This window comes from Phascolarctos cinereus, unplaced genomic scaffold (genome assembly GCF_003287225.1).
Source record: "Phascolarctos cinereus isolate Bilbo 61053 unplaced genomic scaffold, phaCin_HiC Scaffold_5;HRSCAF=322, whole genome shotgun sequence".
Lineage (NCBI taxonomy): Eukaryota > Metazoa > Chordata > Mammalia > Diprotodontia > Phascolarctidae > Phascolarctos > Phascolarctos cinereus.
In genome coordinates this window covers 469386341-469407202 of record NW_027555958.1, presented here as the reverse complement: position 1 = coordinate 469407202, position 20862 = coordinate 469386341, and the positions used below count along the sequence as shown (strand labels likewise).

At 49.2% G+C, this 20862-nt stretch overlaps 1 protein-coding gene across 2 annotated transcripts in view; it reads left to right on the top strand.

The window, feature by feature from the left end:
* WLS (Wnt ligand secretion mediator) overlaps positions 1 to 20862 on the top strand; it is a 150824-nt gene that overhangs the window by 81452 nt on the left and 48510 nt on the right. For both annotated transcript variants that reach the window (XM_020992999.2, XM_020992998.2), the window contains exon 3: positions 9673 to 9797. In XM_020992999.2, the coding sequence (XP_020848658.1) occupies positions 9673 to 9797 (125 nt within the window). The remainder of the gene's footprint in view (positions 1 to 9672; positions 9798 to 20862) is intronic.

The following is a 20862-nucleotide window of genomic DNA, read 5'->3' as shown; positions in this document are numbered from 1 at the left end:
ACTTTCCCAGGGACACATGGGTTCTCTTTGACCCCAGTTCTGCCCCTGTTTCAGTGGTCTGGTCCTGCCCCTCCACCAGCAGGGTGGGGACCCCCTCTCTAGCCCTGCCTTCTCGCCTCCCTGCCACCTCCCCTTTGCGTGCTCTGCACCGTTGTGAAATTCGCCATCCTTCTCCTCGTGCTTATGTGGGGATGCAGCTGTCGGGCCGTGAACGGGGCCGTCATCTATTTTTAGGGGTAGGAATGAAAGGAGCTGCTGTAATTGCTTTCATAGAGAGCAGACGCAGGTAGGCTTTCCAGTAGCCACCTGCAGACTGTCGGCATCTTGGGGAGAAGGCAGAGAGAGGCTCCTCTTTTCTGCGTTCCCCACCTGCCCCAAGTCATTCCCTGGGCTGGCTCCATAGAATAAGGCATCATGGGTGGACTCTCATCTTCCTGGCGGGGGAGGGCCTGGGTCACAGGGCTCTGTTGCTTCTGCTGGTAGCGGATGAGAGGCCCCCAGAGCTGGAGAGGCCTTGCTGCTTGACCACAGGACCAAAGAGCCCAGACACGGCTCAGGTCAGCTTCCTTTTTCCTTAGCTATTGGCTTAGATGACTCTACGATCACATAGTAGGTGCTTAATAAACGGAATAGTCGAAAGTATGCCGGCTCCAGAATCAGAGGGCCCGGGTTTGTGCTGCCTTCAGCTTGCCCTCTGAGATTATATTCAATTTATCCTGCATCTGTCTTACATGCACACAGCAGTTTGCATGCTGTTTCCTCAAGTAGATGGTAAGCTCCTTGAGGGCAGGGACTGTTTTTGCCTTTCTTGGTACACCCAGAGCTTAGCCTGCTAGCTGGCACTTAGTAGGTGCTTAATAAGTGTTGACTGACTTGACTTGATTTCAAGCCGCACTTGAGACACTCATCCGTGTGACCTCAGACCAACCACTAATGACGAGGTCAGACTAGATGGTGTCTGAGTCCCCACAAACTCGAGATCCAGGACCCTGTGGAATGCTTGTTGACTGACTGATGGAACGAACCTTACTCGCCAATCCAAACCCTTTTGGAAAGAGGAGGAGCGTTGGAGTTTCCAGTTCTGGGGTGCTCCTAGAAAGCCCTGACCACATTAAGACAGCGTTGCTCCCCATCGTAAAAGTGTCAGGTGGTGTTGAAAGAAGGCAATTTGGGCCCTCTCTAAACTGTTTGGCTGGCTGGAGAAATAATCAGGCTTCTTTTCCATTCCAGCCAGTGACGCCCAGGCCCCAGGGGCATCTTAGGAAAGGCTTTGGAACCAAATGCTCATTAGGGAGGCGATGGGCGCATCCCTGCAGGACCTGACCCGTCTAATGAAATCCCAGGTCAGAGAGTTTTAGAAAGGGAGGAACGTCAACATTAAAGAGCCCTCCAGCGTCAAGACCTTGTGAGAGAAGCTGGGGGAGTCCAGACTCTGCCCCTCCTTCCCGGGGTTACCCAAACAGGACGGTGGTGAGTCATGGTACCCCTTCTGTAGGGAGCAAGTCTCGGGGAGATGCAGGAGCCGTGATGGAGAGAGGCACCGGTCTTGGTACCGGATGTCCAACTCCAGGACGGTGGGGGCCTGTAGCATGGAGGGTGGTGTTAAAGAAAGGCCTGGAAAAGAGTTACACTGGATGAAGGCCTGCTTTTGGCCCCTCTCTGTGCCTCAGTTTCCCCATGTCTTAAAGGATAGAATTGTACTAGGTTTTCTTCTGAAGTTGCTTTTGGTTCTAAATTCTGGGATACTGGTTAAAAAAATGAAGAGGTCAATCAGTAGAACAGATTAGGTAGTACTACTACTTCCAGAAGTAAATGAACGTAGGAGCACAATATCAGCATCTTGTCAACCTTAAAACGCTTTAGAAATGTTACCTGTAATGACGGTGGTGGTGTTCTATAAACCCAAGGACTGTAGCTACTGGAATAAGGATCCCTCTCCCCTTTTTTGCTAGGCTGACAATTCAGTCTGAGGGTCTAAGAAGACCCCAGAACACTTGAGCTTGCCAGGCCAAAGACTGGCAGTCAGGGATGGAAGGTGCCTGCTGCTTTATGCCTTCTGAGGGGCTTTCATTGTGAAGCCAACTTGGGGTTGTTCTTCTGCCGAGTTACTTAGAGATGTCATTTTTATAGCCAGGAGCTGCTCCTAAGATTGCTTAGAATTCCACAATCTCTTCCCTAGTGGAAAAGTTTTCTTCTCTCCCCATTAGGTTGGGAGGATGACCTGTCACTCTGCTGGGCTTACTTCTCCTTCTAGTAAAGTGAGGAGGGACCAAGAAATCACCTTTATGATCAAGGCTGAGAAAAATGGAATTAGGGTCCCCACGTGATTTAGATGCAGGCTTACATATAGCCCCCAGACCCCAATCTCGCTGCCTCCCAGGCTCACTTTTGCAGAGCAGACCTCTGTCCTCTAGAGGCTCAGAGCAGAGGGCTGCTCCTGTAAAATGAGCTGCCCCCAGGACTGGCCGGAAATAGTGAGGGAAAACCACAGGGCCACTGCAGCCGCCTCTCTGCCTAGCATCCTGCATGAATTTTCCATCCCAGCAATGTGAAAGGCTGGATTGTAGCTAGGAAGCAGGGGGCTTTCTTCAGGGTCATCGAAGGAAGACGGGCAGTCCCAGAGGTCCTCTGGCCAAACTTGGAGAGTGCTGTGACCCCAAGGGAATCTAGAGGGGGCTCCCATGGCGGGCAGCCTGGTCCAGCATGCCTGCCCGCTTTCCGGCGAGTTCCCATTCATGGTGGATGCGTGACCTTCTTCATCTCCCCGTGGGAAGCCTTGCCCACACAGGATCTGGAGTCACGAAGTGGGTGGTTTATTATAGTCATGGTGCAGTAATTAAAGTGGAGATGCCAGGCTACGGAAAAGAGAATGAGTCAAAGGCCCATGTGCTCTCCTACCACGTGTGGGGTTTCATCCTTGGGTAGGGGGTTGAGGGACCACAGAGAATCCTAGAGAGGGAAGGGGCCTAGATGTCCTCCATGGAGCCAGGAAGACCGAGGCACTTCTCCAACATCGAGGTAAAGTCTGAAGGGACTTGCTTAAGATCAGAGCTTGGGACTTTCCCAGGGCAGGTAATAGGCAGTGGAGGCCGGAACCTTGAGCCCAGGTCCTCTCGAGTCTTAGGCCAGGACTGACTTCATTACACCACAGTTATTAGACAAATATGCCAAAAAAGGGAAGGCTCTGGGATTTCATAAAAACTCCCAGTGTGGAAATTCTCTCTACCCCCTAGCTGGTCTCTGACTTAGTAATGAAGTCACAGGGTCACAGCTTTGGAGCCAGAAGGGACTTGGAGGCCGTCTTGTCCAATCTCATCTTACACATGAGGAAACTGAAGCTCAGGGGCTTCACCAGGGTCCCTGCTAAGTGCTGGAGGTGAAAGTGAACCAGGTGTTCCTGATTCCAAGTCTAATGTTCTCACCAACGAATCTCCAGACCCGAGGAGTTGGGGGGGGGGCAGAGCATTCAAGTGACCTGGCTATAATCCTCAGCTAGTATCAGAGGTGAGATTTGAACTCTGTTCTCCGTGATTCCAAGGTCATCTTTGCATATCTCCTGTGCGTTCTGGATCCACTACAGAAGAATGGGCTGTGTGCAGATCACTCCCCAGGTCAGCCAGTGCTAGAGAGGAGCCAGAGGTGACCTCCAGCATCTCTGTAGTGACTGAGGACAAGAAGAAGGAAGACTTTGAACCCGCTAGAGTAAGAAGGTGTCGGGCATCCACGTTTCCTTCAGCCCTTCCCTTCTGTGGAGTTCCTGGATCTGTGGCATGGGGGTAGGGAGACTCAGTCCTTTGGATCAGGTTTTCTGGTTGAGATATTTGAGATGGCAAAAGGTGAGGAGAGCCAAAGCATGCGTGCCACTCTATGGTGGGACAAAAGATCTGAGGAACTGCTCAGGTCAGCTTCCAAACTCAGGAGTGTCCTTCAAGGTACTGGCATGTCACAGAAAGACCAGAGTGAGCTTGGTTCACACAGGATTATTTGGTGTAGAAGGTTGGTTATAAGTAGATGACTCAGAGGATTACAGATGGGGTCTTACCTAGTCCAAGCCCCCCATTTTACAGATGCAGAAACCAAGGTGGAGGGAGGTTCAGTGGGACTCTTCTAAGGTCACACCTCCCTGTGACTTCCTCCATTATTCTTAATTCTGCCCTTTGAGCCCAGCCAGGCCAAGACTGACCCTCCTCCCCCATGCCAGCCTTTCAGACACTTAGAGACAGTCCTCATGACCCCATTCATTGAATCATGGTTCTTTTCCAGACTAAACATCCTCAGTTCCTTCAGCTGATCCCAAATGATGTGAATCATGAGGTGGAGAGAATGCAAGGAGACCTGGGTTCAAATTCTGCCCTAGATACTCAAAACCTGTGGAATCCTGAGCAAAGTATTTGTCCTTTCCTAGCCTCAGTTTCCCCATCTGTAAAAGAGGGTTAATAAAAGCACCCGTTCCCGGGTTGTTGTGAGCATCAAAGGAAGTAGCACAGGGTGAGGCACTTCACAAACCTTCAGGTGTGAAGCTCTGTCTAAGTGGGAGCAGCTTGTCATCTTGGCCTCCTGTAGGACATTTTTAAGTTGCCCATCAGCTTAAAAATCTCTACTTCTCTTTGGACAAGGTGTCCACACAGGTCTGTTGGTGCTCGGCAAAACCCTGTTTATCCATCAGTCAGTGAGCAAGCATATGTTACGTGCCTCCTCTGTGCCAAGCATCAGCTCCTCTTGTTCAATCATTTTCAGTTATGTCCTGCCCTTCATGGCAGAGATACTGGAGTAGTTTGCCATTCCTTCTCTGATTCATTTTACAGATGAGGGAACTGAGGCACACGGGGTGAAGTGACTTGCCCAGGGTCACACAGCTAGTAAATGTCTGAGGCTGGATTTGAACTCAGGAAGATGAGTCTTCTTGACTCCAGGCACTCTGCACTATGGCGCCTCCTGGCTGCCTCAAGAATGAGCTACAATGACAAAAATGAGAGTTCCTTACACTCTGGGAACAAACATGCTTCCTGGAGAGGGTCTGGGTGGGGAAGGGCCTGCGGTGAATCCTTTCAGATCTGACCGAATTAACAGAATGAAGGGGAAAGGGAAGCATGACCACCTCCAGGCTTTGCTTTCCTGGTGCTTGGGTGACTCAGCCACGCTCTGGAATCATCTGCCCAGTGGATGGGAGATGGCAGAGAGCTTGGGAGGCCCTTCTGGCTCTACCAGCATCTGCCAGCATCCTCAGCTGGCAAGTAGGTGCCCTGTGTCCTTGCTCAGGATCACGCCTCACCCCCATCGCCCCTGGCCTAGGCTCAGTTCTCTTGTCTCCCCAGCCAGACTGGAAGTGGCTGGAGGGCGGGGACCCTGTATGGCATATAGCGCAACGGCTTTATCTGGAGGGCTCTGTGTCAGACACACCCCTTGAGCTGCGTGTGTGCTTTGGAGGACTGCCGTGTGGAGTCAGAGGCCCTGGGTCTGATCCCAGCTCTGCTGCTATGACCCCTCTGACTTGGATGTCACAGAATATCTCTGGGTTGAGTTTCTCACCTGTGGAGTGAGAGGGCTGTAGGAGAGAACCCTTCTCGGTCCCATCAGTCCCTCTGTCCTCCCACCTCAGCCCCTTCCTCATACTCTGATCCAGCCACACTGGACTTGAGCAAGACCCTCCATCTCCAGACTCCAGGAGTTTGCCCTGGCTGTGCCCCCTGCCTGGCATGCTCACCCTCTTCATCTCTGCCTCAGGCCTCAGCCCCAATCCTACCATCTGCGAAAAGCCCTTCTGATCCCCCAGTGCCAGCCCGTTCCTTCCGTGCATCATGTTCTGTTTCTTCTCTATGTGGCTCCTTTGTGTGTGTTTGCATGCTGTACCCCATTAGACAGTGAGCTTGAAAGAGGGCATTTTTGGACTCCCTTTGTGTCCCCAGTGCTTAGCACAACGTCTGGCACACAGAAGGTGCTCCATAAATGCTTGTTGCTTGCCAGACGCTCCTTTTTTTCTTGAGGCTGCTTTCTTTACATCAGACTTTGGCTTACCCTGAGCCTCCTCCAGTCCCACCCACATCCCTGACAGCCTGCTTATCCCCGAGGCCAAATTGTCCCTGCTTTCTCTTCCTGGCTAATCTTTGGGCCTCAGCATCTCTGAAGACATCCCACTGTCTCTCAGCACCTGCCTGGGTCCAGGGGGCCAGCCCAGGCTCAGGCTAGTGATGCTGGACTTTCTGTCCCCTAGTGGTTGGACAAAGCACGCCTGAAATACCTCAGGCTTGCTGGACGGCTCCTTCTCTGCTTCTGGAGAAGCCCTTGCAAATCAGCACACTCTACCCCCAGCATTCCTTTGGGAAACTTGCCGGATCCTTCCTGGCACGTTTTCTCTGAAGCGTTGGTGAGCAGGTTCACCCCAGACTCTGACTCAGTTTCCCTGCAGGTGTTCTCCACTTAGTGACCACTTTTCCCGTGACCTCTAGGAATGCCCTGAGGGGAATCATTCATTCAGGGCTCACATGGAGAAAAAGCCAGCACCCCCAAAGTCTTCAGTTTTGTTTTTCTGTTTGTTTGAAGTTCTTTGGGTAGATCCCATCATGATGGTGCAACCTGCTGTCCTCCTTGGACAATACTGTCTCTGTGTTCATCGCTGTGCATGATGGAGTCTGGATTTAGAGCTGAGACAGTCTGACCTTGGCATCCCCCCTCAGATATTTACCTCCTGTATGACCTTGGGCATGTCTTTTCACCCCCAAGCCACCTGGTCCCCATTTCATTCTCCTGCCCTTCATTTTCCACATGAAGAGACCGAACTCAAAACCCTTCTGTCCTTAATAATAAGTGTTTATAAATATATGTTATACATTAATATGTTGAATATCACAGTATGTTATTGTGTATTATAATTATTAATTATATATTATACAAATTATATATTATATTAAAAGTATATCACATATCATATTATTATATTAGCTATGTTATATAATAGATTATATATCAAATGTGTAATTAATAATATGTTGTATATTATAACACATGTCATGATATAATATATTAATATGATATATGCCATAATATATTGATATATTGAATATGGCTCTATTATATATTGTATTTATATTATATATGACAATATATGCAATGATATTAATATGATGTATAACACATGCTACAATATATTATATGTTAACATATAATGTATGACATATATTGGATATTCTAATATATAATAATGTAAAGTGCTACAAATAGCATTTTGGGGTTTGCAAAGCTCTTCATCGATTATCTCATTTGCTTTCACAACAGCTCTGTGAGGTATTCGGTCAACAAGCATTTGGGGGAAAGGGAGGGAGCAGGCATTTATATGGCACCTACTGTGTGCCTGAGACTGTGCTAAGCACCACCCACATTACCTCATTTGCTCCTCACCACAGCCCAAGTCCTTGACTTCAGTGCCTTTTCCATTGTGCCATGTTCCTGTGTCACTGAATGGATGCTTCCAGGTCCTGTGAAGGCCTTATTTTCCACGAAGCTCATGATCTTTGTCACAGCTTCCTTTTTCAGGATCCCTGGGTCCTTTTCTGGACTAGATTGGAAGCTCCTTGAGGGCCCAGATCGAATCTTCCTTATCTTTGTCTCCTGCTCAGTGTCTCTTGGCGAGAGGCAGCACAGAGACAGCTGACAGGGAGGGCCTGGCAGAGCTGCAAAGCTCTTGGGGAGAGCCACTTTTCCAGCCCCTGGTTGTTCAGGCCTGGTACCCAAGGAAGCCCTTTCAAGTCAGCACACTCCACCCCCGGCATTCCTTTGGGAAACCTGGCCGAGCTCTTGGCATTGGCCTAGACAGCAGCCTGTCTTTGAACTTGGCCAGCAGAGTATAAAACCCACTGAATGAGGAGGGTGAGATGCTCTGAACTGAGGATTTTCAAGGCATTTTATGGGGATTATGTAATGAGAGCCCTTTTTAATCCTGTGGGATTTAATGTTTTTGAAGGACATTTGCAGAATCATTCATAGACTTTGATAAAATAAATGAGATGGGCTGCTGGTAGTGGGGTGGGGCACAGCTCCTTGAGAATGCCTCAGGAAGCCGTTATAGTCAGGTCTGGCGGGGGGCTGGGGAGAGCAGGATAAAATGCCTTCTGGAAGTTGGGTCAGGCAGGCAGCAAACACGTTTACTAAACAGGGACCATGCTAGGCAGTGGATACAACCACAACAGTGCCTCCCCTCAAGGCGCTCATGTTCTTGCGGGGAAGATGATAGGTAAATAATTGAGTCTTGGAAGAGAGATCCAGAGGATATGGACAGTGACCATGGTGGGGGATGGCTTGAGTCACTGGCCCAACCACTGGTACCTGGAACAGGTGAGTCCAAGATGGCGGGCAGCGAGGATTCTGCTGCCGTTCCGGGAGGGCCCCAGCACATCCGCCTCTGGGCCAGAATGTGTCTCTGGGAGGCAGTGATCTCCAAAAGGACCGCGGCATTTTTATTTGGGAGGAGTTCAGTTTTGTGTGGGAGAGTCATAACAGCCACTGAGGTGGTGCTCGAGAATCTGCTAGAGTAACTCAAAGACAAGTCAGGTGCTGATCTCATTGGTAGAGGGAGACACTCACACCAAGAGAAGCCCATTCTGGACCAAAACACACCCACACATACACATACCTGTATGTATATGTGTACATATCATATGTGTATACATGTGTGCGTGTGCATATACAAATATAAATGTAATGTTTTCCTTGATGTGAGGGATGCAAAGACAACTGAATTTAACCAGCATTTATTAAACACCTATTATGTACAAAGCACCAAGAATGCCAAGCAGAATAGTCCTTGCCCTTAAGGGGCTTCCAGTCTGGGGGAGGAAATACACAAATACCCAACATTTCTGTATCACTTTCCCTACTTCTTCTCTCTCTCTCTCTCTCTCTCTCTCTCTCTCTCTCTCTTCTCCTCTCTCCCTCTCTCTCTCTCTCTCTCCCCCCCTCCTTTTCTCTCCCCCTCTCCTTCTTCTCTCTCTCTTCCTTCCCCTTTCCCCTTCTCCCCTCTCCTTCCCTCTCTTCTCTTTTCTCTATCTCTCCGCCCTTCTTCCCTCCCTCCTTCTTTCCCCTCTCTCTTCTCTCTCTTCCTCTCTTCTCTTCCTCTCTTCTTCTTCTTCTTCTTCTTCTTTTCTTCTTCTTCTTCTTCTTCTTCTTCTTCTCCTCCTCCTCCTCCTCCTCTCCTCCTCCTCCTCCTCCTCCTCTCCTCCTCCTCCTCTCCTCTCCTCCTCTCCTCCCCCCTCTTCTCTCTCTTCTCTCTCTCTGTTCCTCCCCTTTCTTTCCCTCCTCTTTTCTCTCTCTCCCTCCCCTTTCCTCTCCCCTTCTTCCTCTCTTTCTTGACTATACCAGGCTGTCACTTGGATAATTTACACACAAATAAATGTGAGAAATTCTGAAGACAGAGGTGGCAGTGGGTGTATTAACAAGTGAGAGCCTGAGGCAGGAATGGCTCATCTGACTGGAAGCTTCAGACATTCCATGAATTCCCAGTGTTGTGAAGATCATGTTTCCTCCTCCTTTCTTTGTTCTCAGTTGGATGCTCAGTCAGATTCTTTAACTGCTTGGGTGACTTTCTGTATCCCAGGTGCTCAACACAGTACCTGGCATATAATAGGCACTTAATAATATTTTCTGAATTGAATTAAACGCTCAAACCCATTTTTCTTGCAGAAGAGAACGCAGAAGTCTCCCTCGATGTCTCCTTGGCTTATCGAGATGACTCGTTCACCGAATGGACAGAAATGACCCATGAGAGAGTGCCCCGGAAACTCAAATGCACCTTCACCTCTCCCAAGGTAGGGTCGGGCATCAGCAGGGAAGGGGAGAATCTCCCTCTCAATCCCAGATGTGGGGAAGGAGTTTCTTGTTTGGGACACAGAGGTGGAAGCAACAGAGGCTGTTCAGCAGAGCCAGACTTGGTTCCCACCAATCGCTCAGGCAGGAGCATTTGCGACACCTCCTGTGTTCTAGAGTCTGTGCTAGTGAAAATTTCAGTTGGTGTTTGGATGGTTTTCAATCATCCCTGACTCTGTGACCCCATTTGGGGTTTTCTAGGCAAAGAGACTGGAATGGTTTGCCATTGCCTTCTCCAGCCTATTTTACAGATGAGGAAACTGAGGCAAACAGGTATAAGTGACTTGCCCTGGCTCACACAGCTAGTGTCTGTAGCTGGATTTGAACCCAGGTCTTCCTGATTCCGGCCTAGTGCTCTATCCACTGCACCACTCCTTAGGTGGAAGACCTGAGTTCAAATCCTCACTCAGATACTTAAGCACCAAGCATTTACTAACCATTTAACTATGTGCTAGGCACTGAAGACAGAAAAAGTAGAGCCAGCCTCTGCTGTCCAGGAACTCCTATACCAATATGGCGCACACAGCCCAGTACATGCTGAGTAAATGGAAGTTGACCTTGGTGTAGGAGGAGGGGGGACCAGCAGAGGCCAGGCAGGTAGTCTTTCAGCTAAGTCAGTGAGGAAGCCAGGGATTCTGAGAGATGGGATGGAGGGGAGAGAGCATTTCAGGCCCATGCAATAGGATATGGGAGGCCATGTGTGAGGAGGGGCAGCAGTAATCCAGGACAGGGAGCTCGTAGAGGTGTGCAAAGTAGTGACCCCTGAAAAGATTGAAGAGCTTGGAAGGGCAGGGTTGTGAGGAGCTTTCAGTGCCAAAGAAGGCATTCATGTTTGGTCCTGGGGAGCCACGGGAGCTTATGGAGCCCTGGTCAGACCTCTGCTTGTTAGTAAGATCACTTTGGCCGCTGAGTGGAGGATGGACTGGAGGAAGGAGAGACCCGAGGCGGGGATCTGGTTAGGAGACTTGAAATAGTCCTGGGGGAGGTGACAAGGGCCTGAACGAGGGCGGTGGGGGCTGTGTGAGCAGAGAGAAGGGGACACATGTGAAGGGCTGGGGAGGTAGAGATGACAAGCTTGGGCAATCAATTGGACACGTTAGGAGTCTCCGATGAGGCCACGGCAGTGAACCTGTGGGCCAGGAGGACAGAGGTACTCTGGACAGTTCCAGGGACATTCCAAAGAAGGCATAGCATCCGCCTCACAGAATAGTCAAACGAGATCATTTTGGGCAGGAAAGGGGTTTGCAAATCTGAGCTCCCATCATTACCCTCAGAACCTTGGGGACCCCAGAGGGACGTCAGCAAGAGCTCCGATACCAGGGCGCCCCTCCCAGCTGGACCAGGATTTTGTTCTTTGCTTGGCTTGTGAAAGATCACAGAGTGACCAGGAGCAGCTTTGTCCTGGCTCACAAGGTGAGCCCATGGCTTCACTGATCTGTACAATGGTGGCATGGACCACCCATGGTGGCCTGTGCTTCTGGACCCTGGCCACTTCTGGAGCGCAGAGACAGAAGGAACCAAAGGCTTCAGACTTTTATCCTGACTTCTCCAAGTTCAAAGTCCCAGCCTCACTGGCCGCCTGTCTCTTGAGGAAAGGATGTTAGGTGGTGCCTGCTTTTGTCTGCCCTAAAAATTATTATAGACATCAGAGCGAGGCAAGTCTGTCCAAACACAGTGCCTGGCGTGTGCTAAAGGGCTTAGTGTCTGTGTCTCTTCTCTGTCTCTCTCTATTTCTGTCTCTCACTCCCTCTGTCTCTTTCTTTTGTTGTTGCTCTGTCTGTCTCTCCCTCCCTCTCCCTCCTCCCCAGCTTGCACCAGCTTAAGAGAGCCAATTGTTAAATTTTCAGTATGAGCATTTGCACCTTGGAAATCAATGAACTCTACAAATCAGAGCTTGATTTGTCATTTGTCTAAACTTTTAAAAAGGGATAGAGAAAATGCTGATAAGGCGGGCTAACCTTAAGTGTGCTGTGAGTATGTTTTCCCTGGAGAGCCAGTTGTTAAACACTGACCAGCACATTCTTGTGTCTCCCTTGTGCACAAAGCTCTCTTCCCTTGAGCTCTCTCAGCAGTGGTCCTGATGGGCTGAGCCCAATTGAATTCACAGACCATCTCACTCCAGGACTGTGCCTAAGTGGTCATTGACTTCATGAGCAAGTATGGGGAATTAGGGACAATTTCCAGCTCATTACAAACATGGACATCTATCCAAATAATGTTTATCAATTGTGAGTCTGATTCTTACTGGCAATCCTAAAGGGGTGAGGCTCACAAACGCTCCTGTCCTCGGTTCACTTGGGGCCATCTTCCCCTCAGCTACGTGGACTTCCCGGCTGTGGCAGGGCTCTCCAGCCTGCCTAATGATTCCTCCTCCACCTGGAAGGAAAGGAGAGAGTAGAATGAATCTTGCTATTCTTTCGCCAGCTGCCCCTTCTCCTAAAGCATCATGGGGCCCATCTCCAGGGGTCCCTGGGGCCACACCACCTACAGCCAGACCTACTGGAGTCTGCCTTCCTTTCCATTCCCTTTGCTGTCACCAAAGCTTTGGCACCTCATACTTTTTGTTTTTGGGGGGGCTGGGCAATGGGGTTAAGTGACTTGCCCAGGGTCACACAGCCAGGAAGTGCCAAGTATCTGAGGCTGGATTTGAACTCAGGTCTTCCTTATTCCAAGTCTAGCACTCTAACCACTGAACCACAGAGGTGCCTAACTTCTTAGAGATTTCAGTCTGTGCAGGCAGAGGGAGGGAGGGAGGTTAGGAAGAAAAAGCTGCGTGCCTGGTTGGGGGGGGCTCTTTCTCCCAGCTGGAAGGGGCCTCATCCCATCCATGGAGCCTGGACAAGGGCTCCCCCAGCTTCTAACTGAAAATAAGCCTCCAGAGAGGAGGAGCCCCGACCCCTCTTGTTGGGGCTGCCATGCCAATTGGTCAGTTTTCCTGGCAGCTCCTGGAAAACTGGGGCTCTGGCACCCAGGCGCTGGGAGGCCCTTCCTATGGGGCCCACCTGCCCTTTCCAGTGAGGGCCCTCCGAGTAATGGAAGGCAGGTGTCATCCTCCCCTCAACACACACCACATGCACTGCACACACCCCACATGTACGTACCACATACTACACACAGACACCCCATACACATACTATACACTGCACACTATATATACCCCACATATCACGCACGCACGCACACGCACGCACGCTGGCTTGCACCCCCTCCCTTTGTCTTCTCCCTCACAACCCCAGGGCCTCCTCTCTCTTGGCCAGCTGACTCCCTCCCCTCCCTGCCCGAGGCACTCCCCCTGGCCTGCACCCCCCCAGGTCCACACCAGGCCCCCGGGGAGGGCGGCTCTGGTGCCAGGCCTCTCAGCCCCCAAGGCCTCACTGATGCCAGCCTGCTGAGCCGCCCCCCCTGATCTGGGGCATGGAGTCTGCTCAGTCGACATCCACAAACGTTGTCTGGAAAAGACTCTTGGTGACTGCACTTTGGTGTTGGGGGGCCTTCACTTCCTGCTGTTTTGCTGCCGTCCCATATAACAAAGAATGAAAGATAGGGGGGGGATCCACAAAGCTAAGCCAGAAGAAGTCTGACTTTCCCCCCCACCCCCAAACAGCCAAGGTGGCGGCCCGGGAAGGCGCCTTCTCACATCTCCATCGTGGCCGCGCTGGGTGTTTGGCTCGGACTGTTTCTGTTGTCGTCACTGTGTGTTTTCCAGCAAACATCCCTCAAACAGCTCATGGCACGAGGCTCCAGGTTCTGTTTGTTTGCTTGTTCTCTTGTTTCTTGGACTAAACCTGGGATTTCTTGGGGTAGAGAATTTCTGGTGAGGAAGCTCCCCGCACCGATGCAAGATCACACCTTCTCCGGGAATGCCGAAAGGCCAAGGCCTCATCTTGGGTCCCCCAGCCAGTGTACGAGCCAGAGGCAGAACTGGAACCCACGTCTTGTAGACTCTGAGGCCACGCTCTTTATTCGGTCTGCCATAGAGAGGGCCCCGTGCTGCTTCTCAGGCACTGGGAAGGCAAAAACAAAACAGTGCCTGCCCTGGTGCATAGAGGCCACTGAGTCACAGAAACATCATTTCAGAGCTGTGAGGGAACACCGAGTCTGACCCTTTCACTTTATAGATGAGTAAACTGAGGTACAGAGGTTAAATGACTTATCCAGGGTCATACAGCTAATAAGTATCTGGAAATGGTGTGGATGAAAGATAGCACAATTCCTCCCTGCCTGCCCCACTTCCTTGTCCTTGCTGTGGGGGGAGGAAAGTCATGAGGATCGTGTTGGCAGGTGGTCTGGGGAGCCACAGGAGCCTTCAGCTTCAGGGTCTGGAGCTGGAAGAGACCCCCAGGGGCCAGTGAGTCCAAGCCTTCCACTTTATAGATGAGGAAACCAAGGCAAAGAGAGGGGCAGGAATTTGCCTGCTGTCACACAGGTGGTCAGGAGCAGAGCCAAGCCCCTGTCTGAAGAAAGGGAGATGGCAGGAAGGAAACGGGAGCTTTGGGTGAGGGAGGAAGCTGGAGCCCAGCTTTTCTGGAGCCCAGGCTCTGGGCTTAGGCTAGGAAGGAAGGAAATCCTTCCTGAGATAACCAGGGAAGAGCCAGGTAGATGGGGGAGGGGCTCTCAATCTAGAGATGGGCATGGCTGTTTACAGCAGACCATGTGAGCCACCAGGTCAGTAATGAAGCTGTGGGCTATGTGTGTGTATGTGTGTGTTTTATTACTATTATAACTTAAAGTTATAAGAATAGAGTAACAATTTGGGACACATGATTTTAAAAAAAGATTGGTTCAGTTTCCACAGTGTATTATTTGTAGAGGGCTGGGGTTCTGCCCAAGTCGGCTCCTTAATTATCTGCTCCTTAATTATCTGTGAGATCTGTGGCTCCCCTCAGTGAAGCCTTCAGACTCCAAAAGGTGCGAAGAAAATGAATCACTGAATCTGTCCCCCGTGACAGCAATTTAAATTTAGTCCAGGGTGTCAGAGCTGTGATCAGAAACGGCTTCAGAGCTGGGGACCCTGGTGGAAGGGACCGTCAAGGAAAGAATGAGAGTCTCTACCACCTGCTGTAGTTTGTCCTAATTAGCTGCTCCATCAGGAGGCTGGGGGCGGGTTCCTTTCCAAATCTGTTAGCGACTCACTTTGGCAAAATCTAGGTTCCACTTGGAAATCTCCACTGGATGGTGTGAATTTTCTTGTACGCCCTATTGGCCAAGCAGATGGCTGCATATCTGCCTGAATTCAGGGGGATGGACTGGGAGGGGGCTGCCCTTGTGATTTCAGCGGTATGGGGAAGCCCTCGGTGAAGAAGCTCCCTCCACCAATGCAGGCTGCCACCTTCTTTGTAGCATGTAGTCTTTAGGGGGTCTTACCCTGGGGTCTGTGAATTTCATAAAAATATAGTTTAATAACTGCATTTTAACATGATTGGTTTCCTTTGTAATCCTCTGTTATTCTCTGCCTTCAAACCTATTATTCTGAGAAAAGGTCCATAGGCTTCATTGGACTCCCAAAGGAGTCTAAGACATACAGAAAGGCGGGAAAAAAAAGTGCCCAGGATGGGTGCCCAAAGCAGGTGGCCACAACACTCTCGAGTGTGCCTGAATGAGATTAAAATGGAATTGGGACGTGTTTAACCAAATAAATAAAAATACAGCAAAGTGTAGGTAACAATGCATTTTAAAACTAAGTTTTACGATGCAGCTCCCTCCCACTGGTATTGGAGTGACATCTGTGGACTAGAGCACTGGGAGGTGTGTTAGATGCAGGACTTGAACCCAGGGCTTGGGGGCTCTCAATCCAGTACTCCATGAAGATGGCACCACAGACTCCTAGGGAAGAGGCCCTAGTGACCAAGTCCCTCACATGTGTTCTTTCCTCCAGACTCTGGGGACTTCTAGGGCTGACCCCTCCCCACTTCGGCCCAGCCTCTCCTCCTGGATACTTTCCCCCTCCGAGTCTTCATGGCCCTCCTCTCTCTTGGTTCTCCTTCCCGTCTGACAGCGCCTTTCCAGTCTGCTTTGTTGGCTCATCCGCCATTTTGTCATGCTTCCCATGACTTCAGTCTCCGTCCCCTTCTCTTCTCCCTTCGTGTTTTTGTTCTCAGCGTCATCATCAGCTCTCATGGGTTTAATAATCATCTCTCTGCAGATTCCAGATCTCTATATCCAGCTCTAGTCTTTCCCCTGGGTGTCAGGCCTGGATTGCCACCTGCCAACAGACACACATGTTGTACTGGGTGTCCCAGAGATCTCTCAGACTCACCACATCCAAAACAGAACTCGTCTTTCCCCAAGCCCACCTTTCCATTTCTAGTAAGGTACCGCTAGTCTTTCTACTCTGAGGTTCCTAGCCTCAGTGGTACACCCGACTCCTCGTACTCTCTTACCCTATTCGTCCAACTTCTTGCCAAATCTCACTGTTTCTACCTCCCCCAAATCTCATATCTGACTCCCTGTCTCCACTCACACAGCCACCATCTTATTTCAGGTCCTCATCACCTTTTTTTTTTTGAGGCAATCGGGGTTAAGTGACTTGCCCAGGGTCATACAGCTAGTAAGTGTCAAGTGTCTAAGACTGGATTTGAACTCAGGTCCTCCTAAGTCCAGGGCTTGTGTTCTATCTGTTGCACCATCTAGCTGCCACACCTCATCACTTCTTGCTGAGATTATTGCAATGGCCTCCTAACTGGCCTCCCTGCCTCCAGCCCATCCTATATACTACTGCCAATGAGATTTTCTCCAAGGAAAAATCTGACCGTCATTCCTCTGCTGAGTAAATGCTAAAGGCTTCCTAGTGCCCCCAGAATGTGAATTCACAACCTGGTCCCAATCTCCATCTTCGTCATCCGTTCCTCCACTGTTCAGCCAACTGGCCTTTCCTCTGTTCCTCCCCCATGGCGTCATTTCCTTTGTCTGTGTCTTTGCATTTGTCAGCTTTTTCACATGCCCCTCCCTCCACCTTCCAGGTTCCCTCTCTTCCTATAAGATGTAGCCTAAGCACCCTTTTATGCATGAAACGTTTTTTGATCTACCCAACTGCTATGTCCCCCCTCTCTAACCATCTTTATTTAACTACTTCATACAAGGTAGACAGCTAGGTAGTACGATGGATAGAGTGCCAGGCTTTGGGTCGTGAAGATCTGAGTTCAAATCCTGCCTCAGACACTTTCGAGCTGTGTTACCTTAGACAAGTCATTTAATCTACATCAGTCTCAGTTTGTTCATTTATAAAATGAGCACAATAGCATATGCCTTACGGAGTTGTTGATCAAATGAGGTGATACATTATAGTGCCTGGCACATAGTAGGTGCTTAATAAGTGTTTCTTGAGGGGGCAACTACATGGCGCAGTGAATAGAGCTGCAGCCTTGGAGTCAAATGTGATTTCAGAAACTTGACACTTAATAGCTGTGTGACCCTGGGCAAGTCACTTAACCCTGATTACCTCACCAAAATGCAAAAACAAATGAACAAAAATAAATGTTTCTTGGATTGAGTATATATAAAGAGCTTTGAAAATCTTAAGAGTGTTATATAAATGTTAGATATTTATTTTTATCCTCTTTATATTTATTCTGTATAGACTCTCTATGACTATACATACATATACGTGTATATATGTGTGTATGTGTGTATATATATATATATGTATGTATGTATATATGTATGTATGTATAGTTGTTATCTCTCTGATTTCATATAACCTTGTAGAGAACAGGGATTATTTCATTCTTCATATTTGTATCCTCCTGGCCTGGCCCAGTGCTTGTCACATAGTAGAGGCTTAATATATGCTCACTGATTGATCCATTGACCCAAAGAGTAGCCATGAGTAGTTCCCCATCAGCTTGGAAAGAGGTCTCTGGTGAAGCGCCCCTGGGATCTGTCCTTTGCTACTGAACCTAAGCTCACAGAGTAAAGCTGAGAGGTACCTCAATTGTCCCTCTTGTCACAAAATCATAGAATCTCTGAGAGTCCAGAGAGACCTCTTTGGCCCGGCGTGGAGGCCAGTCGGTACATGAAAGGATCCCCAGTATTAGATATCCCAGCATTTTGCACATGAGGAAACCAAAGCCTAAAGAGATTTAGTGATGTGTCCAAGGACCCATGGTGAATAATTGTGTGGATTTGAACTCAGGTCCTCAGACTCCAAATCCATTGTTCTTTTCATTGACTTTGCATCTCATCCTCAATAGTGAAAGGAGTCCAGGACTAAGAGTCAGGACACTTGAGTTCTAATCTTAACCCTCTTAATAATTAGTTTGGAGATCTTGGGTAAGTTGCAGAGCCCCTCCAGCCCTCGCTTCATGTGTCTATAAATGAAGGAGCCAAACCAGATGGCCTCTGGAGAATCTTTTGCCTCCAAAATGTCATGATTCTACAATGTTGTCCTTTGCTCATTCTGCGTTCCAGCCAAACTAGAATCCATCTCAAAAATTCCCATATGAAGAGTCCTTTGAGATGATCATTTTACAGATGAGGAAACTGAGACTCAGAAGGAGAGAGTGACTTGGCCAAGACCACCAAGCTAGGAAGTAGCTGGCTGGGATTCTGCCATGAGCCACCCTTTGTTACAGTCTCCTCCTTTTCTACTCTTCTGTCTTGGGGAAGCAAAGTGATGGAGTGGTGAGGGCCCTGGATTGGAGGCCATGTCCCAACACTCTGAAACTTACTCCCTGGCTGGGTTCTTGGGAAAGTGAATTAACTTAGCTGTCCTAAGATTTTGTCATCTAAATGAGAAGGTTCTACTATGTGATTTCTAACATCCATTCCATATCTCTATCCCTGTCAGTAAGTCAACAAGTATTTATTAAGTCCCCACCATGTGCCAGGCACTGTGCCGAGCACTGGGGACACAAAGAAAGGACTTTCTGTAGGGAGTGTCACATGAGCTGATAAGGCTTCAAAAACCAGGCTCAGGTGAGAAGAGCACCCAGAGGCAGCAGATGAATTCTGGGAAATAGTGGGCAGGCCAGTTTGGCTCAAACGTGGAGTCTGAGTGACAGAGTGGGATGTGAAGTCAGCCCGGAGCAGTAGGTAGAAGCCAGATCACTAATGAGTTTTAACGGACAATGTGAGGAGCTTGCGTTTTGTTCTAGAGGTGGTTGAGAGCCACCAAAGGTCTTTGCCCTGGGGCATTTCAGACCTGGGCTGTAGAAATATTGGTTTGGTAGTTGTGTGTGAAGGATGGGTTGGAGAGGAGAGTCTCAGGAAATTCTAGTTGGAGGCCTCTGGGTGAAAGGGGATGAGGGCTTGAGCCAGAGTAGTCCTGTGAGCAGAGAAAAGGGAATAGGTGTGAGAGATGTTGGAAAGGTGGAATCAACACAACTTAGACATGGCGGCATGAGAACAATGTGCTGTGATGGTGCTCTCAACTAAAACAGGGACGTTCGGCTACAAGAGGAGTCAGTTTAGGGGAGACTGTATGGAGTTCTGGCTTGGACATGCTGAGTTTGAGATGCCTATGGAAAAACCGGGTGAGGATATTTGGAAGACCAAAACTCAAAAGAGATAAGGGCTGGCTCTGTGGATCTGGGAGTCACCTATACAGAGATTACAGTGAAATCCATGGGAGCTGATAAGATCGCTGAGAGAAAAGATGTAGGAAGAGCAAAGAAGGCCAGGTCAGACTCTCTGTGGAATACCCATGGTTTGGGAGCAGGTCACAGATACCCAACAAAGGAGAATTAGAAGGAGCAGATAGATAGGTGGGAGGAGAATCTGGAGAGATTTGTGTCATGAAAACCAGGGAAGTGAGAGTAGCCAGGAGGAGGGACATAACAGTGGGGGACGAGGTTAAAAAAGGGGTCAGGGTAAGAAGTGAGAACAGGCCATCAGATTGAAAAGCTCAAAGATCATTGGATGGAATGAGCAGTTTCTGTTGAATGACGCAGTCTTACTGCAAAAGGCTGAGAAATGGATGAGAGTTTAGGAAATAGAGGCAGTACACATAGGTAGTTTTTGCTCATTTTTTCAGCTCTGAAAGGCAGCAAAGAGGGAAGATGAGATTCTGAGTCAAGTGAAGTCAAGTGAAAATTTTTGTTTTGTTTTAAAGAATAAAGACCGGGTTTGTAAACAAAAGAGGAGCCAGTATATGGGGAGAAATGGAAGATTAGAGAAGGCAGGGGAGGGGGTGGGGGATAATATAGGGGCAAAAAGGACCACAGGGTCCATATGATAGAACCCCCACTAATTGGGGTGGTAGACTTAAAGCTGGAAGGGGGCCAACCTCTTCATTTGCAGGTGAGGAAACTGAGGCAGAGAAGTGAAGAGATCACTTTTCCCATGAAAATAGGTTTGATCAAGTATTGTGACCACCTACATACAGTGGGCAGACACTGTCTAGAATATTTAGAGACTGTTGACAAAGATCCCCAAATGGCCTTCCTAAGGCATGTGTTTGATGTCACTTCCCTACTCCAGAGCCTTCAGGAGCTCCCTGTTACCTCCCAAAGAAAACACATGTTCTTCAGCCTGGCACTCAAAGCCCTTTACAGTCTGGCTAGAGAGGGTATGCATAGCGCTGTACCGCCCAGCTCCAACCCCATCCAATTCAGACTCAATGTCCTGCCCTTTAGAACTGTCCCAAGGTGGAATCCCTCACTTCCAGAGGTGCTGGAATCCCCCTTCTTGGAGGTCTTCAGGCAGAGGATGGATAATGACTTATTGGGCATGTCATAACAGGGATCCCTTGGCTTGGACTAGGTGGAGTCCTTTCAGCTACTCAAATTCTGATGTTCTATGATTCAGTGAGTTTCTAAGTACCTACTGTGTGCATCCAGGAAAGAACCACAGACTGGTGAAAGACTTGGAGTTCATCACGTTCTTCAAGGAATTGGGGAGGCTGAGCCAAGTGTGTGAAGGGCAATAACCTGTAAGAGGGATGAGGCTTGTCCTGTTTGAATTAGGAACAGTGTGGGGGATGGGGGTGGGGGTGGGGGCTGTAAAAAATTGATTTGATCCGAGGCAGAACTTCACAATAGCTGGAGCTGTCCAAAATGTTATGGGCTGCCT